Below are 16,053 nucleotides of genomic sequence, written 5' to 3' on the forward strand. Positions count from 1 at the left end.
CAAACTAAGGCACAGATGTGGGGGCATTGCGTGGGGGCAGCATAGTTCAGTCCACCTCCCTCATCATCTTCAGTTCACTGAGCAGACCTGGTACTTTCATCACCTGTCTTATCACACACCTTGCAGTTAGGCTTGCTCTTTCTAGGTACACAGTTACATTTTGATAGTAATAGAAAATTAAAACCGGTTGTGGTGAGTGTTCAGATCTATTTTAATCTTAAGATCTAGCTCTGAATGATCCAAAGGGAGTTTGATGGGAAGTGTTTCTGGCAAGGCTAAAAAATCCTGTGAAAGGTGTCTATTTCTTCCCTGTTTCCCCATACACCATTTTCTTTTTTGTGGTTTCTTTATGATAGATATTCCTCTAGTGACTGGAAAGTTCTAGTTTTTTAGAAGAAGTTAGCTTACCTTAAAATGGTAAATTCATAATTACCATTGTTTCTAGATTCTCCAACATAGATAAGTCTAATTCATTATTGAGTTTAATTATTTAAAACTTTTTTTGAACTTTGCTTTTAATTCTGTCTCAAAGCTGGGATACAGGAAAGCAACAGACTGGACTCATTTAGTTCATATGTGGGGCCCTGATTGCTCTCAATGGACATAATGTGAACAGAAATGCTGCCTGTGTGTCACTGTGGGTGGGGAGAGCAGGAGACTACTGCAGCCACCTGGGTTACAGACCTTCATTATTCAGTGTGTGTCTTCTGTACATTATGAGCGAGGGATAACACAGAGCTTGTAATGTGGTGGGATACAGCCAAACCCGATCACAGTGGGATTGAGATCAATGTCCTTTGGATTAACAAGAGACTTCAAATTAAAATGCTGCAAAATGGCGGACAAGAAGAGGAACAGTTCCATACGAGCCAGGCCTTCTCCGACACATACTCGTTTTCCTGGAAGTGACAAGAGTACTGATCAGACACAGAGAGTATTCCAGAGAGAGGACTCTGCCAAAAACCAGAAAGTGGAGGAAGCAGGCAGAAAACTTAAATTTGGTCCATTAAAGGGAGTAGACAGTGCATTTGCACACATTCAGAACAAGGAAATCAGTAATATTGACTTATTGGGGAATAACCTTCCTACAATTGCAACTATCCTGAACACAGTGGGGAAGCCCATGTTAACTTAGCAAAATCGCCTCTGCTGAGCAACCGGGGTGTTTCCCAATGATTCCCTAGGATGTTCTCCAGGAAAGAAGTGGGCCCCCTTTAGTCAGAAAGTAACTTTCTAATCTGGGTGTCACATTAACGCTATCAGATTCATTCAATGATCTTCCTTTGTACCGATAACTGAGGAAGGGTCCTGGGAATGAAACCAAGGGAGAGACCACTGAATCTTATTCCAGGGAACACTGATGCTTTTGGTGATGAGTCCAAATAGTCAAAGTTTACATTGTGCTTAGTAATTAAAAGAAAAAACTATGGATAACTAGGAAATGTCATTTTGAAAGCTTTGTGCTACATTCTGTTCAAGTAGAAATGGAGTTTTAGCACAGGTATAAAGAGTTCACTATATGGAGAAAATCATTTATCTGTAATACTTCCTTATCAGAACTTGTATGTGAAAAAACATCATTTAGCTTCTCTTGATAGATAACAACACACTGGGGTCATGTTGCAAATAAAAACAAGGGGCATGATGGAGCTAAGAAGCTGATGCTTGCCTGGGGTTATGAGAGTCCAATTGAAGTGGAAATGAGAAATGTAGGAGACAATTTCATTGAGGGAAGGTGAAATATCTGAACTCTTCTTACCTGCAGAGAATGCTTTGAAGTAGTCACTGTATTTGAATTTTCCATTCTCATTCAGAAAATGCTCTGGTTTAAATGTGTATGGATCAGGGAATTCGTGGGCATCAAACAAGACAGAGTCCAGAGTTGGAATAACTACAGTGCCCTAGAAAAAAGCCCCCATACAGAAGGTTATTTTGAATTATTGATTATCACGCAGGAAAGCATATTTCTAATTGAGGAAGTTGTTTAGCTAAGTGCTACAAAAAAGATATAGCTAACTGAGATGATAGGTCCTAATCTCAAAGGGTTAACTCCAGGGTTCCCCTTCACCCTGCGACCTGGTATAGAGCATGCTGCAATCCCAAACACAAGCTGAGGAGCTACTGTTCTATATTTCTCCCTTAATGTGGTCACCAGGTCCATGGTGGGTGGAGATAGGGGGAGGAGTGTGTGGCTATGAATTCTCTCCCCAGGCAGCCTAGCTGATAGACTAGTGCTTATGGTGTGGACTCCAGGCTGTACATCTGACCTTGGGGATGACATATCCTCTGAATATTGTGTCCTGAGTGGTTTCATGGGGTAGGTTGGAGGGCACAAGGTTGATGAATCGCTGGATTTCATGCACCACAGCATCCATGTAGGGCATCTGTAGTCTATCCTTGACAGCAGGAATTCTGCTTGGCCCAATCACCCTGTCAATTTCTTCATGAAGTTTCTCTGCCAAGATATTAACAGAATAAATTAACAGATTGAGCTAGGCTGGCAGGCCATTCACCCAGGCATCTGCCTGTCCATCAAATAATCCATCGAGTCGCTCTTCAACCATCCATCTGTTTAGTAATGTACCGATCCATCCACCTGCCCACTCACTTATTTATCCATCCATAACCCACCCATCCATTCATCAATCTGGACAAAAATCCACCCATATATCCACCCACCCAATTACACACCTCATCATCCACCCAACAGAATTTAATGGAATGCCTAATCAGTACTTCATGGTGTCCTTTTTCCAATATAGATCAATCTATTTCCAATTTGAATCATTGGGTAAGCTTTCCATAAGCATCTTAAAAACAAACAAACAGAAACCTCATTGTCAATAAGCCAATGCAAACTCCTAGTGACCCGTAGGATAGGGTAGGACTTCTCCTGTTGGTTTCTACTCTTTATGGGAGTAGAAACCCTTATCTTTCTCCCAAGTAGCAGCTGGTAGTTTCAAACTGCTGGCCTTGCATATCACAGCCCAATGCCTAAACACTACACCACCAGGGAATCAATAAGAGCTGAATTCTTATTTATGGTCTACAAAGTATTTGAGCTTTCTTATCTTAGCTCATTGTGGCTAACCCAATTCTTCTCCTTATCTTATGAACAGAAAATAACAGAGTATCTTGCCAATTTCTTTTGGAAGGAATGCTTTGTATTGATTATTGTTTCAGGCTGCTTTACTTTATGCTTCTAACAAGTAGGAAGGAGAATGACAGAATGGGATAGGACATGTATCAACTTTTTGAAGAACTTCTAGGAAGCAGCGGCCTGGAAATGTCTCTTTCCCTGATGGATTATAGAAACTTAGGGGAGGTTACTTAAGATTTAGGTTTAAATTTTCCCATGGGCCTTTATAATATGGTGATTGAAAAAAACTACAAAAAGATATGGACAATATGGTAGCCAAGTAAAAACATAAAACAATGCAATAATACGAGTTGCATGCAGATAAGAAGTGTTACCTATATGAAGTTGTGCATGAGAGTAGCATACACCAGCCGGACAGTGATGTCTCCGGGGAGAGACATTAAGAAGGGGTTGGGTTGTCTGCACTCTATTTTCTTTGGAATTGTTCTGACAGAAATATGGCAATAAGTATTTTATCTTTTTATTCAATGTTGGAGATGTCTCATAATTAATAATAATTTTTAAAAGTCAGGATAACCCAAGATAGCAGCTTAGTCACACATACCATGCCTACAGCACTTACAGCAAACAACTGAGATGGCAGTCTGTAACCCAGAACAGCTAACGGAGGGACGAAGAAGTAAATGGAACACCAAAATGAAAGGAAAAATCTAATAAAAGCAGTGAAGGAAAATGTGGGGGGCCTGTATGCTCCCAACCAGCTTGCCCAGCACAGCGAGGCCACCTTGAGGACCAGTGAGCAGTGTTTCCAGGTGAGGAACACAGGGAGTCGGTTTCACAGAATCCCCAACAGAAGACAGAGAGATCGTGTAGAATAAGCCAAGGTGAAGCAAGGTGAACAGAATAGATCTAAGGACGGTGGGCAGGAGCTCTAGGAATCCAGGTGATCATATAGCCGGGAGGGAGTGCGAAAACAGGGACAGAACTCACTAGCAGTGACCCCTGATCATTTGAGCAGGTGGCACTGGCAAAGCAGAGGCTCCTTGGAGTGGAAGTTAGAGGTCCTCCACCTGACTGAACTCTGGAGAGGCTCCCCACCCCCCTCCCCACGCACATACGCCATGCTAGGTTGGATTCAGGTCCTAACCACTGGCTGAATTCTGCAGGGAGTGACCTGGCACTCATCCCAGAGACTGGGGGGGCATGGTCCACTCTTCCTCCCAGGGACCAAAGGTGAGACCCGTACCCATGCGCAGGCCAGAGATCCGTGGCATGCTTTCCCATAATGTTGGATATGCTCTAACCTTCATAATGCCGCGACCCTTTAATACAGTTCCTCATGTGGTGGTGACCCGCCAACCATAATATAATTTTCATTGCTACTTTATAACTGTCATTTTGCTACTGTTATGAATTGGGTGACCCCTGTGAAAGGGTTGTTTGACCCCTAAAGGCGACCCGCAGGTTGAGAACCACTGCTCTAGAGATTTGCATTCACCTTGCCCACCCCAAACCCATAATGCCCTATGTGTGCACTTGTGGCTCCAGACTGGTGACCAGAGGCATGAGACAACCCCATACTCCATTGCTCTGCACATCTGTAAACTGGAGATATGCGGTGCATACCACCACCTTAGTGACTGATGATCTGTGTAGCCTCACCCCAACTATTCAGCAACCAGTAGTGCACTCAACCCTGCGAATAGCAAGAAAGGTCCTGGCGCCCATGCCTGATGACCATCTGGAGCGACATCTGAGGCAGACTAGCGAAAGAAACTCCATTTTTGTAAGCTGATAAGTAACTTGCCCGTCCTCCCTCCCATCTCAGAAAGTTGACTGCTAGTTGACCTGCCCGTTATCCCTCCCCTTATGGGAAAGTCTTTGCGGGTTATTAATTTTAAAATGTACTCCCATGTTCCCAGGTTCTGGACTCTACCATTCGTTTTGATTATTCTTCAATATATCATTTGTTGTGATTCAATATATTGTTCCCTTGAATGTTGTAATCCGAATGGTGTAGTTAATCTTGTCATGATAACTAGGATGCTACAATATAATTCTGTTATGGAACCCAGGATGTTATCATCAATTTTGGTATTGTTTCTTTTATGATAAGAAATACACCTTATAATGCATGCTTACTCTTCTTGAAGTTACAATTAATCCATTAATTTTGCTTTCTCCTTCTGTTCATGCTTGCTTGAACCCTAGACAGGTGATAAATGAGTTTTTCGGCCTTAAAGATGAACTGAGATGTGGACTCGGGACTGCAATCAAAGAATTGCTTTATGATTCTAGCAGTCCGGTTATAACAGAATAAAGACTCTTCCAAATTATCAAGAGGTTATAGTGGCTGTCATTTAGTTGAACCCACAACACACCAATTCATGAGCAATGCCAGGCAGATTATTACAGGTGGCATCTGCATCTTTGCCAAACAATGAGTGGAGATGCTAGTGCCCTCATTCCATAGCCACTTGTCTACATTGCCCATGCCCCACACCCAAGCAATTTTTCAAGCTGTCTGTTATTGCACAACCCCCTGATAACCCACCATCTACTAAGAGGCCAACTGATGCCTGCACACTGGGCTTGCTCTGTCCTTTTTGGTGGCATTACCTCCCAATGGATATGGAAATATTCTATCCTCATCTCTGAAGAATGCATTAACTGATAGCACCAATCTGGAAGGATCTCATGCTCTCACAAGGGATATAGAGGGATCTGACCACCTAACATCCGTCACCTAATATTAAGAAAGAACCTACTTCCACCTACACCTCTACTCTATCTGGTAAGGGACAGCATAGAGGGAAAACCACAGAGACTCACACATGCGTGTGACCCCCAGTATCCACTAGTGAGAGGAAACCACGTCAGCCAACAGACATCACCAAAGTCACATAGCACACAAGACCAGAGCCACAAAGCAACAAGAATTCAAACAATAAAAATAAAGACTCTAAAAAGCAAGAGAAGAAATATTACTTGAGATATATCAAAACAAACAAAAAAACTCAGCACAAAATAGAGATCAATACAATTAGTCAAACACCTTAAAGTCTTCAAGACAAAAGACAATAACAAATCATATGAAGAAACTAGATAATATGGCTTAAAGTTGAGTTAAACAAACAGGGCAAAACCCTTTCTGAGGAAGAAATGGAAAGAGAACCACCTGATAAGAAATTCTAAATAAGCCCCTTAAAGAGATCAAGGAAAACACAGACAAAGCCCTAGACTAATTTGTGCAATACAGAAAGGTTTTTCCTTAGGTTGTCCCCCCATAATATATGCCAAACCTAAAAACACATGGTCATTGACTACACACTTTGGAGGTCAATTGCTTAGAGGTTATCTCCCTGAGGGTATCAGCCATCTAGAGCAATCATATTCTATAGTCTGTCCCACCTTAAGTAGTGCCCACTCCCTGCTGATAAGGTTAGTGGGTTGCTCCCCTTAAGGAGAGCAAAGACAAGGTCAAGCCAACTCAAGGAGAACCAAGATTAGGCTGCCATCTTGAATCTAGGATCTGCCCATCTTGTCACTGGTGTACCCCTAGCTCGTCCTCTTCCTGTCATGTGTATGCCTATTGTACAACCCCTTTCTGTTATGATGTAATCAGGGGGGCATGATTGGAAATACATTTTCTCTCTCTGTGTGGACCTGGCTGCTGAGATCATGGCCATCTGGGAGGTGAGCAATTGTATTCTTTATCTTGTCTGATGTCTCTTAATTTTACCCCTCAATTACACAACCACCCCTTGGACCCATTTGATTGTGGGGGCTGGTGCCCAACACTGATGTAGGAAAATGACACAAAGACAAAATGACTGAATAATCGCATCATTGAAAACCATACAAAAATAATGCCCAAAAGTCCAAAAGACAAAAATAAAATCCCAGAAATCTAGAATTCAATGGAAGGACTTAGCAGTAGAATTGAATCAATGGAAGAGTCAAAAGGCAGCAAAACTGCCTTGGTCATAATCTGTTTGAGTGTCGTACACCCGACCTAAGCTTTGGCATATTCCGTTTCCTCACACATGTCTGAAAATGGGACGACGACGAAGACTGAAAAAGGGTGGCGGCACTGGATTGGGGGTTGGCGAAGAATGCTGAAAGGACCGTGACTGCTGGAAGAGCAAACAAGCCTGCCTGAGGTGCAACCAGAATGCTCCTCGGAAAGGACGATGGCAAGACTTTGGCTCGTGTGCTTTGGACATCTTATCAGGAGAGCTCAGTCCCGGGAGGAGGACACTATGCTTGGTAAAGTGGAAGGGCAGCAAAAAAAAAAAAAAAAGGAGAAGAATACTCTTAACAAAATGCATTGACACAGGGACTGCGGCCACTCTTGGAAGACACTTTTCAACCAAATAATAGATTGGCCTATAAAATAAACAAGAACGCCTGTGAAAATGTGCTCATTAGAACAATCAACTATTTGAGACCGAAGGGAAACCTTTGGCCAGACGCAAAGATGAGAGGCAGGAGGGCAGGGAAACAGGAGGATGGACACAGGGCTGCGGCATGGGTGGACATGGGGAGAGTGCTGATGCATTGCAGCGCTGTCACATCGGGACCACAGAGCCATTTTTGTACGAGTCGTTCAACGGGACACTCATTTGCTATGTAAACTTTCACCTCAAATAAAATGCTAAAAACTTTTGTTGCAGGGCAGCCAAAGGCTCTCCTGCCACAAACCCATACGATGTCTCCCTCTGTGGACCTCCAGACACCTGCTCTCGGTCTGGTTCCAGCTGTGCCCTCTGCCTCCAGCCTGCCTCCTTACTTAGGACAATGGGGACACGTTTCCACTGTCACAAGTAGTTCACGTCATAGAGAAGAACTTACTGTTTGCTTGTTTTTGCGCTAAGCTGTGTTGTTGGACCTTTGACGGGGAGGGGCGGGCACTTTTCTTTATTGCAATGAGGGTTTGGAATGTGGGCACGCCCACAGGGTGTTTCTCTGGTGAAAAATATTCAAGGTGACTCATCCCTTGACCCATGATCACAGATCTGGCCTGGTGCTGGCGACTCCCCATTCCAATGACTCGAGGGCACAGTGCTGGGGTGACATTAGCCTACCTTCAATTTCAGGGTACTTCATGAGGATAAGGAGCCCATATCTCAGGGTGGTGCTAGTGGTCTCTGTCCCAGCAAAAAACAAGTCGGCCACGGTCACAGCAGCGTCCTCCAGTGTGTGCCCGAGCTCCGCACTCTGATTTTCCTGTGGTGTCACAGACAGACAGGGCTAGCTTCACGTGGGCTCATAAAGGAAATCTCTCCCCTCAGCAAATGAAAATGTGCCAGCCCCCTACCTCTACAGAGAAAGAAGCTGTGTTTACTAAGCAGTCATGGAGGCCAGTTGGCAACTGTTGCTTGATAAGACTATGAGGTTAACCATGGTTCAGAGTTAGGAGAGATGTTATTTTCTGCCTTACATTTGGGGAAACAGAAGCTCTCAGGAAACTGGTCTTGGGCAGGACTTGGCTCCAGCCCAGGGTGCCATGTGCTCTCCTATCACGGCTCTACATAGCAGCTACTGGGGCCCTCTGGCCTGCATGGGACAGCTGCAGGCTCCCTCCTGTCCAGGCTCAGAGGTGAACTAGTTTCTGGGACCACCAGGAGCTCAGGGGCTGGTGGACTAGGCACTTGCCCATTTGTTTAATTTGTAGGGGTGGCTGTATTGTGAGCCCTTGGCTGGCAGCCCCTTTGGTGCAAGCCCAAGACCCCTTCAAACTGCCCCCAACGTGGGATCTACGTGCTGATGAGGAACGCTGACAGCACCCATGGCAAGACACGGCTGGTCAAAGTCGTTGGTTCAGAAATGACCCAGAGCATGGCCCGGATAGAGCTGCGTGAAGAGCCCAGGGGGCTGCTCTCGGCTGGCTGTTGGCAGTTGGTGGTGGTGCAGTGTCTGAAGCTGCACAGAGGATGTGCCTGGTTGGTGTGTGGCAGCAAGCTTCACCCCACTGCAGCTGACCGTGCTGGGGTATGACCAAGAGCATCAGACTGTGGCCAGGACCCCAGAGTTGCAGATGTGAAATGAGCAGAAATAGGCTTGTGAGGACCTGCAGCCCTGGGCCTCATCTGGGGTGCTGACCCAGGTATGCTGCTATGTGGGGTGGGGGGCACCTTTTCCATCTCGATGAGAAGGCAGTCAGTGAAATTCCGGGGATGGCTGGGGTCCAGCGAAGCATGCTGCTCCTTCACTTGCTCTAATGCGTACTGCTTGATTTCAGACACATTCTTCAAGACCTTCCTGTGACTCCCAGGCAAGTAGTGCACGTAGCAGGATAAATTGTTGTAGAGCTAGAGGGGCAGGGGTGGGGGTGGGGGGAGGCAGAGTTATTTTACAAGGTGTTGTTTTTTTTTCCGGAGGGGAGAAGCGAAACCTAATCTTGTGTTCTGAGATGACACCTGCCTGGATGAGCATTGTGGCCATTTCATTTAGCATATGTACTTGGGAGGGAGGGTCATTTGGAACTGCTGCCAGGAATGACTGTGGGGAACAGAAGGAATTCTCTTCAGTTGTCTCCCCAAAATATGTACCAAACTTAGCTGCTTAAGAGTGACTCTCGGCAAAAGTAGGTCAGAGGTTATTCTCCTTGACATTGGCCATCTGTAGTGGCTAGACCATTAGTCTGACTCACCCTGAATAAGACCCACTCCCTTCTGATAAGGATAATGGTGGTCTATTCACTTGCAGAGATACCAGAGAGGGCAAACCCGCCCAAGGGTGACCAAGGTTAGTTAGCCATTATCAGCTGTTTAGATCAAGCAGATACCACTGTCTATTCCACAACCAATGTGGGCACACCCCTAGGTGATTCCTCTCCTATTGATTGTATTGCCTATGCTAATATCCCTCCTGATGACTCAGGCTATTGTCCACTATCAGGGAACTTGCATGCTTCCCAGAATGGTAATGGTCTGCTTTATTATGTGAGACATTAGAGCGATCAAACTTGTTCTAGAATGAATTGTATTGCCCCTTTCTGTGATGTATGATTACGATACGTGGTTAGCAATAAATAACGAGGCTCCCTGGTACTCGGGAGGGTGGCCAGAGGGTGACTAAGGAGGACGAAGCAGCGGCTTCTTCTCTGACGGCTAAGCCCCCTCCACGAGAACCATCAAGCCGGGCTGAGGTGAGATATGCTACCATGAATTGCGTCTGACTCCATTACTTGACTCTATCCTTTAACTCTCATGCTCTCTATGACTTTGCTATAATCTCTACTTATTATCGCTGTACAATTGCGCCTACCAAACCTGTGATGTTTTGTGGGGTTCCCTCTTACCCTTAACCCCACAAATGACATTCTCTGGTGGACACAGGAACATTGTGGTCAGTTCCTGCTCATCTAACAATCTCTCAGGGACACTACTATGACAAATCCCATAATGAGCTTAGCAAAGGGACTGTCACAAGCTTAGCAAAGGGACTGCCTCCATAAGGAATGTTGGGGCTCTTTGGTCAGACACCCTGTCAGGCTCCCATCTCAGTACTTCTAGACTTCCCCCATCGCCAACAGCCTGGTTCCTAAGAGCCCCCCTTCTATTGTAAAATACTCTATCAGTGCTCAGAGCAGATTAAAGGAAAGGAGAGGCTGCACCTGGAGCCAGGAGGTACTCAGCAAGTAGAAGTTCTCATTGAACAAGTTCATCAGCCTTAGGCATGTCTTGTCACTGTAGTCAAAGTGCTTGCTGAAAAGGATGTCAGCAATGACGTTGCAGGGCCCACCACCGAGGACGAAGGTGGGGTCAAAGGGCTGACCTGGAAGATATGCACACAGGGATGGGCTCTGTCAGCTGTTCATGTGACGGCCATGGGGAATGCCCTCATGCCTCCAGACCTGGTCTCTTGCCACTTACTGATCAATGGCTGTTCTTATTGTCTGTTGGTGAGAAGACACTGAAGATGATACTGGCTCATGTAAGAGAAGGGCTTTATGTAGAACACAGAAGTTAGTGCACCCTTGATAACCACACCTTCGTTACATGAAACGTAGACTAAGAAATTCAAGATGGAAAATAAGATCTCTGCGGTCCACAGAATGCTCTGCATGCATGGACCCCGGGACCGTCCACTGCTTCAGATATTGCAGGTGCTGTCTGGGGAGGCCCACCCCCTTTCTGAGAACTGCACCCCATCCCAGGTGGATAAGCCTCTCCTCGTGAATAGGTCTTCTGTTTCTAGTGGGCTAGGCCCTCCCCTGCATGTAGACACACGGTTCCAGGCAAGGTGGGGCTGAGTCCCTTGCTCTCTGCTCCCTGACCTGGTGACACACACACACCTTGAGTTTTCCTGAGTTCCTCCAGCAGAAAATGGGCCTCCTTCTGGATCCGCTGCTCATTGCCCACCTTCCCCATCCCGTAGTCCCTCAGGGTGGTCAGGGAAAAGCGCCGGGTGTCTTTCCAGGTAGGCCCGTTGTTGAAAATGATTCCTAAATGAAGAAGAGACAGCAGGAAGTCGGTTGCCTCAAACTCAGTTCTGGGAGAAATGGGGACGTTGGAGTGAGACGTGGAGGGAAAACCAGCCCGGCAAAAGATGGCATGAGGTGTGCTGGGGTGGGGCTGGACCACTTTGCCTGGACCTCCAGCTTGACAGGAAGGAGGGACCTGGAGACCTCCTCCTGTGGCATCCCAGAGGAGGATGCTTAGGAAGGGTGGGATCACCAGGTGGAGAGGCCCTGAGGGGTGAGGAGTAGGCCAAGGGGGAAACTCCTGAAAGTGAAGCGAAGAAACAGGCAGAGGCGGGTGGCGAGGAGGTGGAAAGGGCCTGAGAATGTGCACAGGTTTATTGGAAAGGGGGGGAGGCAGGATGAGACAGGAAGGCTGGCTTCTGGCTGTGCAGGTTTCCTTCGCAGCTTCACTTGGGTTTACAGAAATGGCGCAGCCCCTAGCACAGAACACATGGCCTGTGCCCAGTATTGTACTGACCATCCACCTCCACATCCTCATCCCAGAAGTAATGCACCCCATGCCCAGGCCCCAGAGGTCTAGGTCTGGGCTGTGCTCAGTGTCAGTATTGGGCACCTGAGCCCATCCTGTGGATACCTAGCCCCACCTGGCTACAGTCAGGGGTCACCGTTTCAGATGCTTGGTGACAGATAAAGTTCCCTGGACCCAGGTCTTCTCCCCTCATGGGCTCCCCCTCCATTAAGGTTCCTCGTGTTTAGTGATTAGGAGATGTTAATTTTGCCCTTGGCAAACCTCAGAGAAGTGGAGCAAATTTGTAACACCCAAGAAGAAAACAAACACCACTGATGTAGACACATGGTGATGATAGAAATGTATCACTCACCCATGAGAAAATTCTACCTGGAAGACAAAGAGTTTCTAGAGATTTACAATCAAAATTGACTCAGAAAGAACCTGAGATTTTCCGTGAACTGGGTGGATCCAGCATTTGTGTTTGTTTCTAATCTGCTTTGAAATCTCAGTACAGCCCCCAAAGGGAAAGCTGGCCAGTAGGGAGGGAGGGGAAAGCAACAGAGTGGCATATCAGAGCAGGGGGGGGTAATTGGGGGGTAACAAGGAGGGGCAGCAGGGGGGAGGTGGGGGCAGTTGGTTTTTCATCAAGAGTGACTGAGAGGCATCCCTCACTGGGCTGATACGGAGAGGGACATTGAAGTTGGGTTGGTGAAATCTCTGAGGAAGCTCAATTGGACCCAGAGGCCCACCCTCTCCTCCAGGGTGTGTTCTGGGCTAGCTGAGCTCAGGCAGGAAGCAGAGAGTGCCAGCACAGAGGAGAGAGCAGTGCTGGACTATCTGGGCATTCTGAGCTGGGGTCTGGTCCCTGGTCCCCTTCCTGGGCTCAGAACCTCCTCCGGGAGACTTCCAGTGCTTGAGCTCCTGAGAAAATGAGCAGCAACTGAGAAGAACCCTTGTGCTTGCAGCTCTGCAGGGAGGGAGCTCAGCCTTTGCAGTAGGAGGCACCTGGGTTCCCGCAACTCCAAGGACCCTGAGCCCTTGACACTCTCCCTCATTCACTCCACTGACCCCCACCAGGGCCCAGGACTCCGAATGCAGCAGCAGGACCCAGAGCCATCACCCCACCCACTGTCAGCCCTGCCTGTCTCGGCACAAAGTATCAGATTTGCCTCCTCCTCCGGTCCTCAGATTGGGCACTCACTCCATCTTGGCAGCAGCCCTGGAGGGAGGTGCCCGTTACTCTGGCAGCCCTGGGCTGGGGATGGACAGAGGGCTGGAAAGAGGAGGGGGCGAGGCTGGGTCCTTGAGGTCTCGCTGGAAAACATTTCCTATCTTGCTGACCCCAGGTGGGCGCCCAGAGATGCGGAAGACCCCCTTTGCTTGTTGCTAGCACTGCGGACACGTCTCACAGAGCTGCGTTCTTGACTCTGCAGACTGGCCAATGAGTGCGGGCGGCTCCCCTGACTGTGGCTGCTGTTGGAGGCCGCAGCCATCCGCGGACACAGGCCGAAGGCGATTGGGCTTCACTTACTCACTGGTGCCCGGGCCACAGGCCATCCCCCCTGACCGGAGCTGCACCTCTGGTCTGAGGGCTTTCCCCTTGGTCTTGTGCTCCATCTTCTCCGCAGCGGCTGCTGATTATGGCCAGCCAATGTCTTGGAGCCCCGATAGCGCGCCACGTGGGCTCGGAGGGAGACTCACCGCGGTCCTTGTGGGGGTGGAAGGCGGGAATCTCTCCGCGGCCGGAAAACTGGTTCTTGTGCTGGAGCAGGACCTCGCGGACGGCTTTGTAGCCGTGGACGACCACCACGCGTCGGGGGCCAAAGTACAGTGTGAACACCGGCCCGTAGCGCTCGGCAAGCTGGGGACACAGGACAGCTTGGGCCTCTGCGGGTGTCTTAAACACATACCCTCACCCAGTGACGGCCGCCTGCCACCGCCACCGAGGGAACCGAGCAGATTCCTAGCGACCCTATGGGGCAGGGCAGAAGTGCCCCTGTGGCTTTCTGAGACCCTAACTCTTTCGTGCAGGAGAGAGCCAGTCTTTCCTCGTGGAGCAGTTGGTAGTTTAGAGCTGCGGACCTAGCAGTGAGCAGCTCAAAGTGCAGCCCACCACTCTCGGGCTCCTCAGAGAACCCAGCTGGGTGGGGAGCGCCCTGTCTTTGTCCTGCCCACTAACGAGGGGCTTGGCTCTGCAGGGTGCACAGCGAGTGCAGGGGCCTGGAGCATGTAGGCCCCACTGCCCCTCGGATTCTTCCCGTGTGGGCCCAGGGGCAGCCAAGCCAGACAAGGGGCCTCACTCTGGTCAAGCCCTACTGGGACTGCTCCCCACCCCCACAACGAAACTGCTAAAAAACGGTGTCATTTCTTTTGCTCTTGTAATACATTTTAAAACACTTAATTAGAAAATTTTATCCATGCGGAAGAAATCTTTTAAGAAAAGTTCATTGCTATCAAGTCGACGCAGACTCACAGCAGCCCAATAAGACAGGGAAGAAATGCTCTTTGGGTTTCCTAGACGTTCAAATGCTAAATAGCCTCGTATTTCTACCGAGACTGGCTGGTAGTGCCCAGACAGACTTGCTGTGCTAACGGGTCAGTGCATAGCCCATTCCACACCAGAGTTCCTGCAAAAAATCTTAGGGGCTTCCAAAGAGTTCATGGAAACATGGAATGAAAAGATAATGGAGTTTTTATCACCCACTTGTTGAAGCCCTCTCATCTTGTCTGATGCTGAGAGAGTGGCATCTGAGAAGGCGAAGGGTGCACACACTTGCCCCTCCCCTGTTGCTATGACTGGCACCTGGGGCTATGGTCTGGCACACTTGACCTGTAGCTTTATTTTATAGTCACAGTTGGACAGGATTCTATGGAATGACTTCTCAGGTAGAAACTACTAGAAGCTCCACCTCTGCTGCTCTATAGCATCCTGGACTTATCACACTTCCCAAGAGCCTGTGTGAAGCTCAGGGCCTCACCTGGCCATGCTTCCCTCCTGCCCAGCCTGGACACAAGCAACTCCAGAGACCCTGAATCCTCGACACCCTCCCTCATCCACTCCACTGACACCCACCAAGGCCCAGGACTCCGGATACAGCAGCAGGACCTGGAGCCATCACCCCCACCTACTATCAGCCCTGCCTGTCTCAGCACAAAGTACTTCTCACACCCCACACTGAGCAGACCCTCACTAACTCAGTCCTTAGATTGGACACTTATTCCATCTTCGCAGCAGCCTTGAAGGGAGGTGCTGTGTTCCTCTGTCAGCCCCTGGATTTATCAAACACTTGGGAACCCTAGCCACTCCCAAGCTGAATCCAACAACAGGGACACACACACCCCTGCCCCCAGGGTTATGCCACCACCACAATTTTTCCTAAACACTAGGTGTCTATTTGTCTTGCAAGTTAAATACTTGACCATCACCCTGGGCCCTACTATATTAGTGTAACTAATTCATAATGGTGTGGCATTGAACAACAACAATTTGGTTGACAGCTACACACACACACACACACACACACACACACACAATCTAATTTCTAAATTGTTCCCAAACTAATATGTTTCTCTTACCCTGGTGAAGGATTTAGGAATGTTCTTCAATTCTATCTGGAGAATATTCCCAATGATGGGGAGTGGGAAAGGGCCAGGGGGTAGCTTCCAGCTGCTGTAGATATGCTTCCAGATGGTGACAAACAGGAGTGTGGCCAACCACATGAGCAGGGCAACAGTGATCCCTAGGGCAGCCATGACGCCAACCTGCAGAAAGAGCATGTGGAAAGGCAAAACTTTTATACTGTGTGGACGAGAAGGAGGGTGGCTCTCCCACCAATGAGTTGGATCTTCTCCTTTGACTAAGAGATGAGTTGATTATTAGCCGACGCTGGCCGTCATTTCAAAGGGCACTTGCTAGAGCGGCTGCCTGTTAGACCTCGTAGTGACCTCCCACAAGTTGTGGTTCTGTCAACACCCATATCTGCTGGCACAGACCCCAATGCCAGTAACCAT

At 48.1% G+C, this 16,053-nt stretch overlaps 1 protein-coding gene across 1 annotated transcript; it reads right to left on the minus strand.

Annotated features, from left to right (window-relative positions):
• Positions 1-193: 193 nt before the first annotated feature.
• On the minus strand, positions 194-15,806 carry LOC101646741 (cytochrome P450 2E1). The gene is made up of 9 exons (XM_013007684.2): positions 15,619-15,806; positions 13,744-13,903; positions 11,403-11,552; positions 10,722-10,882; positions 9,238-9,414; positions 8,188-8,329; positions 2,268-2,455; positions 1,760-1,901; positions 194-899 (listed from the first exon to the last, which is right to left on the minus strand). Exons 1-9 carry the CDS (start codon positions 15,793-15,795, stop codon positions 715-717), a joined length of 1,482 nt encoding a protein of 493 aa, XP_012863138.1. The 5' UTR covers positions 15,796-15,806; the 3' UTR covers positions 194-714.
• Positions 15,807-16,053: the final 247 nt, after the last annotated feature.

Source organism: Echinops telfairi, unplaced genomic scaffold (assembly GCF_000313985.2).
Source record: "Echinops telfairi isolate 266 unplaced genomic scaffold, ASM31398v2 ScPeMD7_70;HRSCAF=299, whole genome shotgun sequence".
In the NCBI taxonomy this organism is placed as follows: domain Eukaryota; kingdom Metazoa; phylum Chordata; class Mammalia; order Afrosoricida; family Tenrecidae; genus Echinops; species Echinops telfairi.

Excerpts from the sequence above, each read along its gene's own strand:
- LOC101646741 (XM_013007684.2), bottom strand. The coding sequence starts at position 15,795 with ATGGCTGCCCTAGGGATCACTGTTGCCCTGCTCATGTGGTTGGCCACA. Across the intron at positions 13,904-15,618 it reads TTCCTAAATCCTTCACCAGG|CTTGCCGAGCGCTACGGGCC; the intron begins GTAAGAGAAACA and ends CTGTGTCCCCAG. Across the intron at positions 900-1,759 it reads CTTCAAAGCATTCTCTGCAG|GAAAACGAGTATGTGTCGGA; the intron begins GTAAGAAGAGTT and ends TGTCACTTCCAG.